General features: G+C 38.2%; 1 protein-coding gene across 1 annotated transcript; it reads left to right on the forward strand.

Annotated features, from left to right (window-relative positions):
• Positions 1 to 546: 546 nt before the first annotated feature.
• Positions 547 to 18,299, forward strand: LOC309703141 (uncharacterized protein; the record flags this gene model as incomplete). The annotated part of the gene is made up of 17 exons (XM_082527851.1): positions 547 to 630; positions 1,133 to 1,178; positions 1,388 to 1,495; positions 1,671 to 1,732; positions 2,220 to 2,330; positions 2,526 to 2,639; positions 4,457 to 4,552; positions 4,905 to 5,003; positions 9,070 to 9,168; positions 9,415 to 9,606; positions 9,689 to 9,757; positions 9,925 to 10,023; positions 11,130 to 11,252; positions 12,601 to 12,717; positions 12,818 to 12,913; positions 13,080 to 13,175; positions 18,213 to 18,299. The coding sequence occupies exons 2-17, from the start codon at positions 1,139 to 1,141 to the stop codon at positions 18,297 to 18,299; spliced, it is 1,608 nt and encodes a 535-aa protein (XP_082383977.1). The 5' UTR covers positions 547 to 630; positions 1,133 to 1,138.
• Between the last annotated feature and the right edge of the window lie 1,109 nt (positions 18,300 to 19,408).

Below are 19,408 nucleotides of genomic sequence, written 5' to 3' on the forward strand. Positions count from 1 at the left end.
ACTGGGATAACAATAATGGGCTTTAACAGTTATGACAATAGAAAGCAACACCAGGAAGGTACAAAGGCTACTGCACAATAAAACAGACGTAAACTTCAGTTATAATTTATGCTTATTGAATTAAATTAAATTAAACAACTTAATTTTTATTAAACTGTCTTCATCATTCAATACCAGAGGAGCATCGTTTGTCTGTTCATTTATTTATTTTTTATTATCATTATTTTGAATATCATCAAAAATACTTTTAACCATTAGTAACATTTGCCACATATTTACTTTGTTGATTTGTTAGTTTGTGTCTGTCCTGGAAACATGTTTGTGTGCACAAATGTAAACAAAGTATGGACACACTTAAGAAAACGTTTCATCATAGCAAGGTCAAAGGTCGAGGCCTTAGGTTTGTAATAGTTGCTCAACCAGACCATATCATTGGCATTACAAGCATTTAATGAAGTTTCCTTTTGACGTGCGCACACTCACATGAGCTGATTGTTTGTCTGACAGGCACAAATTCTTTTCTCATCAGACTTCTGAAGAAACCACGCCTCCTTTAACCTTTAACCAGTGCTGAAGGACAAATGCTCTCACTCACTGCAAGGAAGCAGATGCATCAGTTTCATTTATGAGGTAAATACTGGTTGTTTGGTTGTTTGCACAACTTACTGTATAATAGAAACATAATGTGTGTCTCTGTGGTTCTAACTAATCTTGCTAATCTTGTAGCCTCAAAAATGTAAAACTTTAGTTCTCAGATGCAGATTTTGTGGTGATTTAAGGTGTATTTGCTTATTTGTGAGGAAATTTACAACAAGCTTCATTGTAATAGTTATTATCCGTCTATGCTGTACATTACACAGTGTGCGTGCAATGAAGGCCATCTACAGAGAAGAAACAGTTTAAGCATAATTATGTCAAATAATTTAGGCCTCATTCACATGAACTCCTATGGTTTTCACTTAAAATAAATAAAATCAATTAGTCTGATCATAGTTAAGTGTTGATAGATCATCACAAACTGGCATATGTCAAAGTAAAGTTAGGATGTTGTTTTTAAACCACTTCGTTTTTTTTTTCATTTCAACATGAATGTATATCTCTTTAATGTGACGATTTTCTTCTTGTTTTCCAGAACAAAATGAGCCTAAAAAACTGGTTTGGATTCCCAATCAGCCCAGGTAACCTGACACAAGTATTTTCAAATCTAAAGCTCAGTACTTGTTTATATGTGTCTAAAAATACTTTAGAAAACTTGGATTTTCTTCACTTGCTATTTTTTACTGGCAGTTAGATGACAACTAAAGAAAAAAATTTTTTAAATTAGAGATTATTATTAATATTAATATAGTTATTTTATTTTCATTTTTTCTTTAATTTTTCACTTCAGATAATTTGACTCCTACTCCGGTGCTTATCTGCATCTGTATTACTGTTGTCTCCGTGCCCATTCTTCTTGTTGTCATTGTCACATACAAGTGTAAACAAAAGAAAAACAGTAAGTTAAATTCATTTTTCAGTCTGACACAAGTTTAATGAGCTCTATGAATAACTTGTTTCATTTTAATTGTATTTTAACAGATGTTGGATAAAGTGCAAGATCACCCAGATTAATTAAGAATTTATAAGAATCAAACTAAACACTAATCTACAACTTGTTGTGTTTCTGACAGGAGGGAGCAAACATGAAAATAAGACTTTGAGCTCAGGAGAAACAGAAAATGACAACAAGCATGTAAGTAAACAATGGACATTACTTTTATCTACTTCTGATGAAAAAAGAAATAGAGAATTGTCTGTCAGAGGGGAGTCTAACCTGAACAACAAGGTTCAGTCAGAGCTGAATCAGAAGAGAGAAACGAACAGGCTGCACTAAAAACTAATTACAGATGGTGTAAAAATGAATGACTGTCATGGCTGTGAGTAAAGGCATGATAGTAGGGCAAACTTAAAAAATGCAGAAATAGATACCACAATAAAAAGAGACTCCATTGTAAAGCAAGATGAGTTTTTAGAGGTGTTGATTTGTTGACTTTTGACAGCTTGTTTCAGTCTTTATAGTTAGTGAAATTATGCACCTGTGCATTTGTTGCCTACAACTCTTAATTTCATTTGTCTTCACCTATGATGCAGAAAAGATTGGCTGAGCCAAACTGCCCACAGACATGTTAAATGGTGTGCTTCACCACTTTAACTTGTTTTATTTCTCATTTCTCTCCCAGTCCAAAGTCAGAAAAACTCAGAGTCAGAAGGATGAAGGGCACGAGAAGCAGGAAGTTGAGAAGAAGATGAAGGCAGAGACTCTGAAGGCAAATGAGATCGAGGGGAATGAGGTACATTGAGTTTCTAATTATTTATCTTCTTCACAAGGCATCGTTATTTATTCCAGTAAAGTTCATATTTGGTGTCAGTTTACAGTAACTCCCAGTAAAAACTTAAATATGATTTACACCAACAGAAGAAAGAAGAGCAATTAAAACCTCTAAAATTCAGATTTTTTTTTGTTGCATGTTTACTTTAAAAAACAGTCTGAGACTCAGAGTCAAGATGTAAAAGCTGAAGTCCGGATGGTCGAGGATCAGAATGAAGGGAATGAAAACCTGCAGACACCAAACAAAGATCTGAAGACTGACGATGCTGAGGTTAAACTCTTTGCTTTAATACTTTAGTCTTTAATTCTTAAATGTTATCAATTTTTAATTATTTTTTTATTTTTAATTTAAAAAAATTAAACATTTTTCTCCTCTGAGTGAGTTACTATGACGACACACTCCGTGAAGCTAACCTACCCCCGTTCTTCGCCTCTGTGTCGGAAACCTGACTGTAGGAAGTGTCAGACATGGCGTGTCCCTTCCTTGAAAAGCCAGTAGATGTTGAAGCCCAAATTCTCCGCAGAGCTCTCCGCCGGGAGAGAGTGATCAGAGCGCGTTTGGACATTTTATCATTTCCTGATGATTTTCTGTGTGAACGTTACCGTTTTTCAGCACAATCTATAATTTATTTGAATAACATCCTCAGGCCTAATATTGCTCATGTGACACATCGCGGACATCCTCTCAGTTCTGTACATATTATTTGTATTGCACTTCAGTTTTTTGCAAACGGGAGCTTTCTGTATAATATTGATGACACTGAGCACGTTTCCAAGGCTACCGTCTGTCGGGCAGTCAGGAATGTTACAGTTGCACTGAAACGTCTCCTGTACTCGTTTGTGGTGTTCCCCGGTCATAGACCCACAAGATTTATCAAAGAGGGATGCCACAAAATTGCAGGTATCAGGATGACCAAAACTTAATTCATGATGTGGTGATACTTGAACTACTACTTAAATGTCACATTTATTTTCATGGTTCCCAGGCGTGATTGGCTGTATAGATGGCACCCACATTCCAATCATTGCTCCTTCAGTAAATGAAGGAGACTATGTGAACAGGAAGTCTTTCCACAGCATTAATGTGCAGGTACATAGTTCCCTGTAGCATTTCAAACTAACAAATTATTTCATTATAGTAATGGATGCTAATTTGTGTTCTCTGCACTGTGAAGATCATATGTGATGCTGCCAACATTATCACAAATGTGGAAGCCAAGTGGCCAGGCTCTGTGAGTGGTGGTGGTGGAGGACCCCCACCTGTTTTTCGGGCCTCCGCTTTTTTCTGTTGGCTATAACGGGTCACATTTGAGCATACAGAGTACGCAAATATGTACTTGTAATGTGCTCAGATAATTTCAATAAGTGCTTACAGAAAGAAAATTAATGTAGCCTCTAACTGCAATTGATTTACATGGAACAAACAGACCAAGCACTATGGCTCATAATACAATTACACCTTACCTGTTTGGACTATATTTTTATATTTCATTTTTACTTGCTGCCAGGCACGTTTGGGGCCTGTTGGGTTGCACCTGCGCTCACATCACGTCACAAAATAAAATGTATAAAATATAAAATAAAATATAATAAAATAACGTGTTAAATGGGTGGAAATCCCTAGATCAATGTTTAAATTAACACTCACGCATTGACTCTGTCGGCTATGTTTTGCCATGCATGCTCCCTTTCTTTTGCAGCTGTGGCTGTGTTACTTTTTTTCCGCAAAATTTGCATGTTATCGGCATATGCTGCCGTCAGAATTTCGGCCTCAAGCGCTGTAAAATACATTGACCGCGCCTTCTTTCCCTCCGTCTCCATGGTGACTCGCTTAATCTGTGCTCCACTAATCAGGGCTTTATGTATCCTCGTGCACGCGCTTAACTTGGGGTTAAAGCAACTCCGCGTTGATTGAACTACTTGTTATCAGCCTTTCTGAAACCGAATATTCCGAGTTGGACAGTTCGGGGTTACTCAACCCTGCGTATTGTTTTTCACTCTGAGTTTTCTAAACCGGCTTCCTGAAACAGGGCCCAGGTCTCAAATGAGTGGACTATTAATCCTCTCACTTGTGCTTTTGTCTGTTAGTTGGAGAAAAATGAAGTAATGGCACCTGACATGCTTAAGAAAAAGCAGAAGACTTCTTCACTGAAGCTCGACCTTGCTGTCATCAGGAGGAATAAAGTACGCAACATCCCCTCCTACAGCCCACATGAACACAATTCATTTTATAACTTTATTTATATTACACCAAATAATGACATCTGCCACCTTATGGTGGTTTTTTTTAAGGAACCACATTTGAATGTCATTAGATAAATTAAACAGTTACCCCTTCAATGAGCACTCGGTGATGTTTGGAAGGAAAGGTTTTGTTTTAAAACTGAGGCACGCTGAGGAAGCACAGCCATATTTGATCAGTAGCTGATCTTTGACTTACTTTATATGTTAAAATCAAGGGGAAAAAAATCCTGCTTCAAGTCTTTTGATCGATCTATATGATCGTGACTCATTTCAAACACTTTTCTTTTTTCAGCTGGAAGACACAGTTGATCACTTTTTCAGTGGTAAAAATCAGTCAATGGAAAACGAGCTGGATAACCTGAAGAGGACGCTGCACGCCAAAGAAAAAGAGGTTGATTTCTTCACTTCACTTTTTATAAATTGGCATTTATCCTTTTATATTTAGTTTATATGATGTTTATTTTCAGATATATCCAATTTCAGATATCTATGTTTAATAGAACTCCCAGGCTTCTACCGTTCTACCTTTAAAAGCCGGAGAGCAGTCAAATGATGGAAGTGGAAGCTAAATTGGCTAGTCATTCATATGTATATAAGGTTGTTAAAAAGGAATTCAGGAGGGGGGGGGGAGTGGGGGTGTGTGATTGAGGGGGTGGGGGAGTGGAGTGTTTCAGTTTGCCATCTTAGGGAGAAATCAACACACATGGGTGTAGGTCCTTTGTTGCTGACATTTATTGATAAAAACAGTACAAAAAACCAACCATTTGTACACATATTTACAAATAATAATAAAAAGCGAGTGAGTATATTACAACATTTTCAGCAATCACTCACAATCCTGGCATGGCGTGGCAGCAGAGGTTGAAAACACCTAAGAAATAAGATAAATTGTTATTTCCATAGCCCTTTTACACACAATGAAACACATAAACATAGAACCACAAAAGACCTGCAACATACCTGAGTGGTGAATTCATTGCGATCTGTCTGTCTAGTGGATTGAGGAATTTCCCTGCGAATCCTGTTGACTGTGCCGAGGATGGTGGTTTTCCGTCTAAGAAGTTTTTGCGCAAGTGAAAGCGATGTGAAAAAATTGTCCGTGGTAACATTTCTGCCCTTGTCTAGGAATGGTTCCATCAGCCTCATTACTACATTTTCAGAAAGTCTCTCCCCAGTGGGACGATTGGGGTCCTTGCCAAGATATGGGAAGACATTGCAAATGTACTTGGATTTTAGGTCGCAAGCCACCCAAAACTTGATCCAAAACTTGTCAGGTTTACTTGCAATATACTGCAGGAAACTGCACCGAGTCTTTGATGGGAAAAGCTGTTCATCAATGGTGATATGTAGACCAGGGTTGCAGCACGTGATGCAGTTGGTGACAAATGATCCCCACACACTGGAAATTGCAGCGAACTTGTCAGTCTTTGCTCGATCACAGCGGGTGGACTTGTCATCAAAGCGTAGGTGTTGCATGATGTCTTGGAAGCGGTTTCGTGCCATAGTTCCAATTATCTGTGGGTTTCCCAGGTTTGCTGACCAGTAGTCATTTACAGATGGAACCCTGTAAACCCCCCGCAAGATCACAATTGCAATAAATGCCATTAGTTCAGGGAGGTCCATGAACCAATGAACATGCTCCGTTTGCTGTGCATGTTGAATAGTCCATTCTTGAATGCTATGAAGCATGTCAAGAGTGATGAAACACAGGAAGCTCTGAAGGCGACTCGAGATACTTCTCCTGGCCTTAGCCGTTGGCTCTCCATCTGCAGCGTACGCTTCTATTGGGGTGAAAGGTAGTGTAAATGACTGCTGGTCAGCAAACCTGGGAAACCCACAGATAATTGGAGCTACAGGGAGTGCAGAATTATTAAGCAAGTTGTATTTTTGAGGAATAATTTTATTATTGAACAACAACCATGTTCTCAATGAACCCAAAAAACTCATTAATATCAAAGCTGAATGTTTTTGGATGTAGTTTTTAGTTAGTTTTTAGTTTTAGCTATTTTAGGGGGATATCTGTGTGTGCAGGTGACTATTACTGTGCAGAATTATTAGGCAACTTAACAAAAAACAAATATATACCCATTTCAATTATTTATTTTTACCAGTGAAACCAATATAACATCTCCACATTCACAAATATACATTTCTGACATTCAAAAACAAAACAAAAACAAATCAGCGACCAATATAGCCACCTTTCTTTGCAAGGACACTCAAAAGCCTGCCATCCATGGATTCTGTCAGTGTTTTGATCTGTTCACCATCAACATTGCGTGCAGCAGCAACCACAGCCTCCCAGACACTGTTCAGAGAGGTGTACTGTTTTCCCTCCTTGTAAATCTCACATTTGATGATGGACCACAGGTTCTCAATGGGGTTCAGATCAGGTGAACAAGGAGGCCATGTCATTAGTTTTTCTTCTTTTATACCCTTTCTTGCCAGCCACGCTGTGGAGTACTTGGACGCGTGTGATGGAGCATTGTCCTGCATGAAAATCATGTTTTTCTTGAAGGATGCAGACTTCTTCCTGTACCACTGCTTGAGGAAGGTGTCTTCCAGAAACTGGCAGTAGGACTGGGAGTTGAGCTTGACTCCATCCTCAACCCGAAAAGGCCCCACAAGCTCATCTTTGATGATACCAGCCCAAACCAGTACTCCACCTCCACCTTGCTGGCGTCTGAGTGGGAGTGGAGCTCTCTGCCCTTTACCAATCCAGCCACGGGCCCATCCATCTGGCCCATCAAGACTCACTCTCATTTCATCAGTCCACAAAACCTTAGAAAAACCAGTCTTGAGATGTTTCTTGGCCCAGTCTTGACGTTTCAGCTTGTGTGTCTTGTTCAGTGGTGGTCGTCTTTCAGCCTTTCTTACCTTGGCCATGTCTCTGAGTATTGCACACCTTGTGCTTTTGGGCACTCCAGTGATGTTGCAGCTCTGAAATATGGCCAAACTGGTGGCAAGTGGCATCTTGGCAGCTGCACGCTTGACTTTTCTCAGTTCATGGGCAGTTATTTGGCGCCTTGGTTTTTCCACACGCTTCTTGCGACCCTGTTGACTATTTTGAATGAAACACTTGATTGTTTGATGATCACGCTTCAGAAGCTTTGCAATTTTGAGACTGCTGCATCCCTCTGCATCCCCTTCTCATTACAGAGATGCACATCACCTAATATGCTTAGTTGGTAGTAGGCTTTCGAGCCTATACAGCTTGGAGTAAGACAACATGCATGAAGAGGACGATGTGGACAAAATACTCATTTGCCTAATAATTCTGCACTCCCTGTATGGCACGAAACCGCTTCCAAGACATCATGCAACACCTACGCTTTGATGACAAGTCCACCCGCTGTGATCGAGCAAAGACTGACAAGTTCGCTGCAATTTCCAGTGTGTGGGGATCATTTGTCACCAACTGCATCACGTGCTGCAACCCTGGTCTACATATCACCATTGATGAACAGCTTTTCCCATCAAAGACTCAGTGCAGTTTCCTGCAGTATATTGCAAGTAAACCTGACAAGTTTGTGATCAAGTTTTGGGTGGCTTGCGACCTAAAATCCAAGTACATTTGCAATGTCTTCCCATATCTTGGCAAGGACCCCAATCGTCCCACTGGGGAGAGACTTTCTGAAAATGTAGTAATGAGGCTGATGGAACCATTCCTAGACAAGGGCAGAAATGTTACCACGGACAATTTTTTCACATCGCTTTCACTTGCGCAAAAACTTCTTAGACGGAAAACCACCATCCTCGGCACAGTCAACAGGATTCGCAGGGAAATTCCTCAATCCACTAGACAGACAGATCGCAATGAATTCACCACTCAGGTATGTTGCAGGTCTTTTGTGGTTCTATGTTTATGTGTTTCATTGTGTGTAAAAGGGCTATGGAAATAACAATTTATCTTATTTCTTAGGTGTTTTCAACCTCTGCTGCCACGCCATGCCAGGATTGTGAGTGATTGCTGAAAATGTTGTAATATACTCACTCGCTTTTTATTATTATTTGTAAATATGTGTACAAATGGTTGGTTTTTTGTACTGTTTTTATCAATAAATGTCAGCAACAAAGGACCTACACCCATGTGTGTTGATTTCTCCCTAAGATGGCAAACTGAAACACTCCACTCCCCCACCCCCTCAATCACACACCCCCACTCCCCCCCTCCTGAATTCCTTTTTAACAACCTTATATACATATGAATGACTAGCCAATTTAGCTTCCACTTCCATCATTTGACTGCTCTCCGGCTTTTAAAGGTAGAAACGCAAAATGACTGCTCTCTGGGAGTTCTAGTTGATATCAACTATGAAAAATGTGTCCCCTGCACAGACTTATGCTTCATTTGGCTATTCAAACTTTGTAAAGTTACAGTCATCATTGCTGATGACTACAAGCTTGAGGCCAAGTATAAGCTATGGTGCTAACTTAACTGTGTTTGTGGTTTTTAGCTGGAGACATTTAAATGGCTGAGAAATTACCTCATTTATGAAATCCCTGAGTCTTTTTCACAACTGAAGTTTAAGCTCGCCATCAGCAGGGTGCAGAAGGTAAACACACACAAACATACACTCTTCTGTAGCACATGCACACATAATGTCAGGGCTGTTGGATTCACCTGAATCTTATATATAGGTGTACCATAATATACCAATTTATAACAGAGAAATGTCAAGACTTCCTACCTCAGTATTATATACTATAAAGAAAAATTAGATTTTGTTTTCTTTTCGTATTAATCTTGCCTTTTAATGTCCTGCTTAATAACACAGTGTGTTTCGCAATTTATATTTCAGCTGGAGGACAAAGTAGAAGAACTACTTCATGGTAAAGATCAGTCAAATGAGAAAGACTTGCAGATCCTGAAGTGGAAGCTTCAGGCCAAAGAAAAAGAAGCTGCAGCCCTGAAGCTCAGTGATGAACAACGGACTGAGGAAGGAGATGAGAAAAACCTGCAGACACTGGAGCATAACTCACCAAACCATGTTGTGAGCAACATTTGCAAATTCAATCTTCCAAAACTTAGAACATTTATTTTAAAAGCTGTAAAATTTTTTTCTCTAATCTCAGGTGGATGAGGAAGTAGCTGTGGCACAGCAGCAGCTGCAGTGTGAGGAGCAGCACAGGGGGCATGATGAGGTGAGGATGCAGACTCTGAGTAAGAGGCTGGAGAGCATGAATGAAGTGGTCTAAATGCATGAAACCAGCTCAGATGTTTCCCCAGTTGTCATCTAGTCCATGCTTAGCTGTATGCTAACCTAAATGAATGAATAATTGATCCTCTCAGCTGTGCTTCTGTTTGTTAGTTGGATAAAACTGAGGTGATGACACCTGACACACTTAAAGAAAAGCAGGAGGCCTCTTCACAGCTGGACCTCGGCCTTGCTGTCACCACGAGGAACAAAGTAAGCAACATCACCTCTTACAGCACACATGACCTTATATTACACTAACTCAGTACAACCATGTTATGGTACTTTTTAAATAACTACATTTGAATGTCAGGAGATAAAGTAAACAGTTGGTGAGCACATGGTGATGGTTAGAAGGAAACGTCGTCTTTTAACAATAAAAAAAAGTCTCTAACAAACTGGGGGATCAGTAGCTGATCTGTTACGGAAAAAAAAAAAATCTGTGGATGGAAAAAGAGGTGGATAACCTGAAGACGACACTGCAGGCCAAAGAAAATGAGGTGGATGTCTTCACTTCACTTCACTGTTTATTAATTGGCACTTATCCTTTTATATTTAGCTTATATGAGGGTTATTTTCAGATATGTTTTACCTGATAGTTAATAAAGGTAGAAAAATGTTTCTCCTGCAAAGACTTGGCTATTCTAACTTTGTGAGGTGTAAGTCACCATTGCTGATGGACCATTCCACCAAACCTGTGTTTTGAAGAGAAGCAAAAAGTGATTTTAGCATTAAAATGTAAACAGATTTTGATCTAGATCAGGAAGTAGCTACAGCACAGCAGCAGCTTCTGGGTGAGGAGCAGAGGAAGGTGGATGTTAAAGTGAAGACAAGGCTGGAGAGCAAGAACGAGGTGATAGACAGAGTGGGCAGGTTTGAGCGGAAGCTCCAGGGTGCAAAGCAGCAGAGTAGGGAGGATGCTGAGGAAGATCTTCAGGACAGAAAAGTGATATTTGAAGTTTTACTGTATTTACTGTACAACTAATTTCAGTTTGAAATGCATTGAATTAATTCATTATGTTTTGTTTTATTATTCTTTTTAACTAATAAGGAAGCCAAATCACAGTGTGACACAGTCAGCAGTTATGGGCTTTATTACAGCAAAATTCAAATGTTTTTAAGCATTTTTAAGCCGTCCTACCTTTGTTACTGTATATAATTATGAGTGATGGTATAAAACTTAGGCCCTGTTAGGCCCTACATATATTAAATATTTACATAACTGTGTTTGTAAACCACTTACAGTGGAAAATGCTGCTTTGATAAGATTTATCTGAACACATGTTTTATCCTGATTTGTGTCTCTTGGTTTGTCGTAGTCTCCTCTCTCCTGTGACCCTGAAGATTTACTGAAAGTCATTGAAAAGATGGATGCAGAGTTGAAAATGAAAGATAATGATGTGCAGACGCTGAAGAAAGAGCTGGAAACCAATAAAAAACAGGTTATTTCCTTTAGTTTAACTCCATGAGTTCATCTCATATTTGTCTCTTACATGTAGTTTGATGTCATATCCACTCATTGTTCTAACATTAATGGGGTTCAGCTGCTGCTCTGGAGCTGACACAAGTTATCACTGATATTTGTGTTAATTACATTTGTTGCAGTAATTGTTTTTACTCATCATCATTTGTCCCTGCATTTTTGTCTCATGTCTCAAAAGACAACAACAGCTTTACTCAGTTCTGGTGTTACTGGGCCGTTATAACTGAATCTGTCTGAAAGATTCATGAATGTGATTAATTGGCACAATGGGTTAAAATAAATGATTTGCTACTCTGTGTCTCAATTTAGATTTACAAAAACAGGAGGTGTCTTAGTTTAAAAATCTCATTTGTTTATGTGATTTATAGATCAATCAGCCATCAGCTGATCATGTGGACACAAGTCATACTATTGACGAGCTGAAGAAAACCCAAAATCTGCTGGAGGAGAAGAATGCAGAGATCAGGGAGATGTGGAAACAGGTATGTGGAAATCCCCCCTTTTTAGCCTAATGATACATACGTGACCAAAGGCTGGGGATAGCTGACCTGTTTGTTTCATCTTGAGGCCCAAAACAAGAAGGTTAATTCCTTGATTTTAATGTATTCATTTTTCATATGATATTAACTCAGCGGTCCCCAACTTTTTTTGCGCCACGAACCGGTTTATGCCCGGCAATATTTTCATGGACGCCTTTAAGGTGTCGCGGATAAATGCAACAAAATAAAACTAGTACCGGTACCGAAAAAAGAAGATTTATTCATAACACGTGAAGAGACCCAGGAAAACCAAGTTAACGATAAAAACGATAACAAAATAATGCTGAAAACCGATAAAAACCCTGAAAACCATACATTTCACACCTGAGCCTCAACTCTCGCAGCCCGGAACCAAACGACTCACGGACCCGAGGCCCGGGGGTTGGGGACCGCTGTGTTAACTCAAACACATTATAGAAAACTATTTTATTCAGTTTTATTCAGACATTAGCTGTACATTTTGTACTTAACAAGCAACATATACTACATTTAAACACAAGATTATTGAAGGTGCTGCTGTAGCAATAAAGTGTAGATACATGTAGATACATTATTTGTCTGATGCAACATTGCATCAGACAAATAATGTATTTTAGCCATAATGCTAAAATAATTAATTTTAGCATTATTGCTTTTTTCCAAATCGCAAATCCAAATTTTAACAAAAAATAAATAAATGTAAATCTCCTTATTAAACCCACAAAAAAGACATGTCTCATCTTCTCTAATCATTTTCAAAGACTTACATTCTCTTCTCTTTCTTCCCAGCTTGAAATCAAGGTAAGTGAAGTCCAGCAGCAGCTGAAGGATGAACAGCAGAGCAGAGAGAAAGCTGAGAAAGATGTGCAGACTCTGAAGGATGAATTGGAGAATAAAAACAAAGAGGTGCATATTCATTATATAAAGATCTACATATCCACCATAATATTTGTGTGTTTTTCAAGGCTTTACAATTTGTTCAAAATCCTTCACGTTTCTTTGTTAGCTACAAGAGTCCAAGTTTCAGTTTGAGTCTCTCACAGAGGTGAGCCAAAAGTCTGAGCGACAGCTGAGTGAACTAAAAGAAAGATACAAGGAGGAGGTCAGTGAGTTTATAATCTGCTCTTTGAAAAACACACTTCACACAGGAGGGAAGTGAAACAAAATCTCACCATAAATGTTCAACACAAGATTAATAAAATTAATTTTAGTTTTAAATTGACATTTATATGTATATAAATGTGTTTTCTTTCTTTCTTCTCTTGCAGTTCAAGAAGAAGATTCGGGGTGAACAGCAGAGGAGGAAGGAGGTTGAGGAAGATATAAAGGCCCTGAAACAGGAGCTGGAAAACAAGATAAACCAGGTATGTGCCCATTTTTAAAGATCTTTTCTATTTTCCTATTTTTGTTATTATGAATCATTTTATGTATTAATGCTCCATGCTCATTTTAAGGATCGCCAAAGTTTTAGATAACGAGGTTATTGCATGTACAAGTAATATGTGTGAGCCAAAAGCTTATGCTTGAGACAGTTTTAAACTTTTTTTTTAATTCTGTATGATGTCACTGAGAGGTAATACATGCATCTATCATGTTATCCCAGGTACGGAAGCCACACCCACTTCTGTTCAAATCAGGGAAAAGCTGCTATTAAAGGATAAAGAAAGAGTGGAAGCTGGGCTGTTTTAGCTGGGCTGGAATTATTACATTATGCACTGTGGGCTATAATCACAAAAGTGTTGTGAGCACCAAAGATAAGGTATCATTATTACAACTACACAACAACAACAAAAAAGGATACAGTAATTGTAGTGGAATTCATGAGCAGAGAAAGCTTAGTGTAAGCTACGATGTTTCAGATTCATAGCAAAAAATGAAACACCACACTGAACATTTCAGAGGTGCACTGCAAAGGTAAAAGTGTGTCACAAAATGGCCAAGTACCAAAGATCAAACCCACGTGCAGAAAACCCAAAGCGGACGCTGAGGAAAGGGTTTGACAAAGGTTTATTAACTAGCACAAAAATGATGTTTACGATAGCACTTGACACATGGGCCGTGAGGGTCTTGGCCAGGGGAGAGGGATAAGCAAGGGGACAGGTCCAAGAAAGCAGCGGCAGCTGCTGGTGATTAGGTGCGTACTGGAAGAGAGGAGAGCAGTGTTAGAGCAGTAGCCAATGAGGAGTTCTGGAGAGGGTGGAAGCTATGAAAATCTTCTGTGCAGGGGGAGATGGAAGCGTTGAAGGAGAGGTGGTGCGGTCCAGGTGGGTTTGGTGGTGTCCTGAGCGGTGAAGATCCCGTGGTGGTGTAAGGTTGCAAGATGACACTGCAGGCCACAAGATTGCAAGGTTAGGTTGAGAATCATAGACATGAAGCGTGAGGCCCGATTACCAACATAGGGTAGTTGACGAACTGGCGAGGAAGCAGTGTCAGCAAGCAGCTTAAATCTACGACCTGATTGCCTCAATCAGCTTCAGGTGAGGGAGGTTGTAGGCTCTGCCCATGGGTGGATACCAGGGAGGTCCAGACCTTCACACACCCAGACCATGACAAAGTGGTTCTTATTGTGTGCATTAATTCTTTGCTTTAGTTACAAAAAGCCAAAGAAGAACCTGAGGAGGCTGTGAAAGAATGTGACATCTCTGGAGATGAACATTTGATGCCAACAGAACCAACCAAAGCTCCGGACAATTAATAAAGTACAGTTACAAATAATGATGTCACGGGCAAAAAAAAAGGTCCCCTGAATTTTATTTAACTGATCTCTGTTTAAATGCCTTACACACACACACACACACACACACACACACAAGAAGAAATATTTGATGTCGGTAATTCAATATTTATTTTACACGATTGTTTATTGAATCAATTTCAGAATTTTTGAAGGGTACAGTTTTTTCTTACTGTGAATTTGTATTACTGGACAATCTATGCAGTAATGTAACACTGTGACAGCGGGAGGATTTCAATGCAGATGTTTGTACTTTAATTTCTGATGTTTCATGTATATGTTTACTTAAATGCCACTGGCCTTTATCATACTCACATTTAGTTTTGTGCTTCATTCACTAATTATTATACTAGTGTAACAGTCACATATGAAACTATTCTGTCATTATTCTGACTGTGTGACTCTGTATTATTATTAATATTATTATTATTGTTTTATAGCTGAAAGATTGGATATACATTTAATATTCTTTGTTAAGAGTATTTTCTGTTTAGTTTGGACTATTTACTTTTAATTTTTATAGCTCTTGATAAGTAGGTCTCTTCTGCTGAAACTGTTAGTGCAGAAATGTATCTTATCTTTGAAAGAGCATTTGCACATCGTTTGTCTTAAGGCCTGATCCCTGTCTTTCATACAAACTTGTTTCCCTGGAAAATAATTTCTTGAACAAAGTGTGTTTCCTAGTAATAACCAGTTGATGGTACAGTGCACACATAGTGCAGCTGTTTGTCTGTTTACCACAAATCTGTCTGATTGTTTGCTCCCAAATACAATGTCAGTTACCAATAAAACCATGTTCTCTTCAGGCCAAGGTCACTGGTACAGTTCAAGCAGTAGTTGAACTGATTGGTGTTCACTGTGGCACACTTGAGGCCTTACCTAGACCCCAGATTTTATCCTTGTGTGACATGGTGGGCTGAAACACATCTGTCCTTTGACAGAAGAATGTCCCAGTTTTCATGATCTGAAAAATGGAAACATTTCACCAAAAATCTTCAAAGTTAAATTGTCTGATGAGGGATCACAGTTGTAAAAATAAAGTTTTAACAGATCCCCATTCAGTCCTTTGAAAAGTACATCCTTACTGTTTCCATAGGAAATTACGGAGTCACTGTCATCCAGGTGCAGAAAACGGATCATCACAAAGTGTCACAACATTTATAAAAGTTGTTGTGTTGGTCAGTCTTTGGTCCAGTGCAGTTATGGAGCATTCGGGTATGTGTTAATAAAATGATACAATCGTCCCCCGAAGACATCCAAGCAAACTCACCTTTAGATCAGATTGTGTAAAATGACATATATAGTACTACATGAATAAGCAAGTATCACTTACTGTATTTGGAAGGGTTAAAAGAGGAAAGTATCTTCTCGCTAAAAAGAACAAGAGCACAAAATATCTCAAACAATGTCCTTTGGACAAACAAGACCAAAGGGGAGATGTTTAGACACAATGTACAACCGCACATTTGGATAATTATACTGCAAAAAGTTGTCATAACACATGACTGCATACGGCATACTACCCAGAATCTCGTAAAACTTCCTTTTCCCTATGACTGAATGCATTGGTCCAGACAACAGAAACAGTACAATTCAGCTTTATGTTGAAGAGGAAGAATTTTATGCGTAAAGCTTTTTATGCATTTGCTTATCTTTTATGTGTAAAATAATTTCCCCTTCTCTAATTCTGAGTCATGTATGGTCTAGTCACATTAGCAGTGCAGCCTTCTTCTTTTTTCCTTGTTTTGGGATTGGTAGTCAGTTACTGTATACATATTACAGTATACATTATACATAGTATAACTTCTAGGTCTTAACAGTAAGGTTAATGCAGAACTGCACTGAACTTGCATTGTTTCTAAAAGTCAGGAGGGAGCAATTAAGTTTAATTAATTTATGACCTTAGTAAACACTTTGTTAATAACTTTATGGTCACTATTTAATCTGTATTAAACACAGAGGGTTTTTTTTGCAGGATTTACCTAATGTCTTGGGAATAGTTTTGCATGTCGACATTGTTTTTAGCTGTGTTGGTAGTATTGTCCTATCAGTGAAAGTTTTGGTCTGTTGGCCAGTCTTTGGTCTGATGCAGTTGAATTCTTTGATAGCTTTGGTTACCCCCTGATTTTCATCTACTTTAATCAGCTTAAAATTTAAATGTTTCCATTTACTTTATGATCAAATACCTAAATTTACAACAGCCCTGAAGTTGTCCCAGCAAATGATACTAAAAATCATCTTAACATTCCCAGTGGGATATTTATAACTGGAATATGTTATGTTCATTTTTGTTGAATGTTTATGAAATGGTGTAAAAATGTTCATTTTTGTTTTTCTATAAAACAGTAAAAATATACTAACCCTAGTTTTGTTATGTAAATTTGTAATTCATTTCACTCTTGGAAAAGTGTTTAGAAAAGTGATTGGTTTGTTAACTTTTGGACCCTCCCATTAATTAAGGGATTAAGAGCACACTGTGTGGGTCTGGTGGAAATATGTTTTGTTTGCCAAATTTCAGCTGTGACTACGGGAGGGTTTAAATTTTTGAATTTGTGAAATCAGATTAACTTAACCTTCGTTGATTTACAGTCAGATCGTTTTGTTTGTGTTTTTAATTATCTGAGGGAATGTATAGATTTTTTGTTGCAGAGTTAAATAAACGCACTACAGTTCAGCTTGTCGTTGTTAACTGAAAATATTCATATTTTCCCTATGGGAATTAACAAAGCAGGTATTACATTATTACATTATACATTGCATTATTAAACACATGAACTACATATCCAGAAGATATGGACTTAGCTTTTGGGTTTAGAAATGTGATGTTAATTCAGAAATGCATTAAAAGTGCATTTCATCTGTGATGAAATTGTGTTGAGGCATGTGTTAATGAAGTCACATATGAGTGAAGTCAACACTGAAACCAGTGTTTCAAGGTTTCGGCATGTATTAAAAACAGGCCACTTTTCTGTAAACCAGAAAAGGAAAGTAGCATAATGGAAAGTAAATGATCTGTGACTCAAAGTAGTTCATCAGTCTACCTGCAACATAAATTAGAAAATCTCTTTAACAAGCCCCCAAAAAGCAGTACTCAAAAAAGGAAGGCAAGAAAGGAGCAGGATGAGAACAGCTGGGATTTTAGATTTGAGAATTTTTTCAATGACTGTTTTGAGCACAAGGTCTAAAAATGAAATTCTAAAGTAAGTAGTAGTTTGTGTGTTTTTGTAAAGGATTGAAACATTGTTACCATTTATATGCTGAAGCTATGAACTCGTACTGTAAGTGCGGCTTCGTAGCTTACCAAAGTCGTAAAGGATTTTTTGACAGATTTTTGAGCGCCGTGTACCACATAACATTGGTTAGAGGTCAGTGAGCACAACCAGAATTCATACATAAGGCGCACCGTCGATTTTTTAAAGAAAATTAAAGGACTTTAAGTGCCCCTTATAGTGTGGGAAATACGGTATTTTATTCATGGTCTTTTGATGCCCTGTGTTGGATTATTGACCCCATGTGTGTTAGGGTATGGGTGGTTTGTTTAGTGTTGAGCACACCTTCATTGTTTCAACTGATAATTATTAACTCAAAACAACATTGAGGACATTGCTTTACCAGCTACTGTAGTTACTCTAAATACGATTTCTTGTGGTATTTTTGTATGTCACAGTCTCTGGAAAATTCTGGATCCCTGCATCATTTGTGGCTCGGCTTCAGGGATGACAGAGTTGTTCTGTGCCTGCTCGTCAGTCTTTGATCCAGATAAGTGCATGTCAAAGACCATTTGAAGGAATGAAGTCAACCTTTATTGATCCCAGAGAGCTTGAATCGTCCCAATTGTCCTCTTGATTCATGGTTTAAAGTCAGCCAGTGGATAAAATGCAAAGGATATTTATTTATTTATTTTCTCCACTAACATCATGAGGTTTAAATTTCAAAGTGCATTTCAATACTTAATGACCAAATCTCATCAAAACAAATTGTAATGCCCTATTTAACAAGTGTTATCACTGTGAGATCTTAAACCAAGATACTAAACATAAACATCAACATCTCAGTATTGTCATCATTCACATGTTGTTATACTAACGTTACCTGTGAGGTGTATTGCCACAGCCACTAACAATAATGCCCAAAAAGATTGGACTTGGGAAGACATGGGACCCATGGACACTTGTCCCATTTAATCTGTGAGCTGTAACAAGACACCACAGTCTAAAGCAGTGTTGTTCCAGTGAAACAGGAAACTGATCAGATCTTGAGATAAAGAAGTGAAGCAGCTGTTATGACAAGTAATGCACTGAATATTTCTGGTGACCTCATGCTTTCATTGTCCAAACTTAGTCATAAACCTGTTTGTGTTTCCCTTGATTTGTTTTCTTTTGTCTTAGATTATATCAGTAAATGTTATCAACTAAAGCTGATTTCAATAAAGGCAAAAAACTAAAAGGAGCATTTATTTGATTTCCTGAAATAGTAATACATGAACAACTGATACTAGTGAAGCAACATACAAACAGCTTTAAATTCTGTTTATAAAGACTGATTCCAGATATTTGCTTTTGGCTGCAATTACTCTGAGTTTAGTTTGAGACAATACTCAGAACTTACTTTTTATGTACACTTTATGTCCAGATTTCCTTTTCCTTCTTTAGATCACATGTCAGGGTTACACGCTCAAACGATAATGAGAGCTCAGATATGATGTCATCAGTTTCCAGAGAAGCAGGAAACTGATCAAATGTTAAGATTTAAGATTTGTTGATTTGTCAGTTTGTGTGTGTCCTGGAAACATGTTTGTGTGCACAAATGAAACAAGGTTTGGACACACTCAAGAAAACATTTCATCATAGCAAGGTCAAAGGT

This window comes from Aulonocara stuartgranti, assembly GCF_965226115.1.
Source record: "Aulonocara stuartgranti genome assembly, chromosome: 3".
Lineage (NCBI taxonomy): Eukaryota > Metazoa > Chordata > Actinopteri > Cichliformes > Cichlidae > Aulonocara > Aulonocara stuartgranti.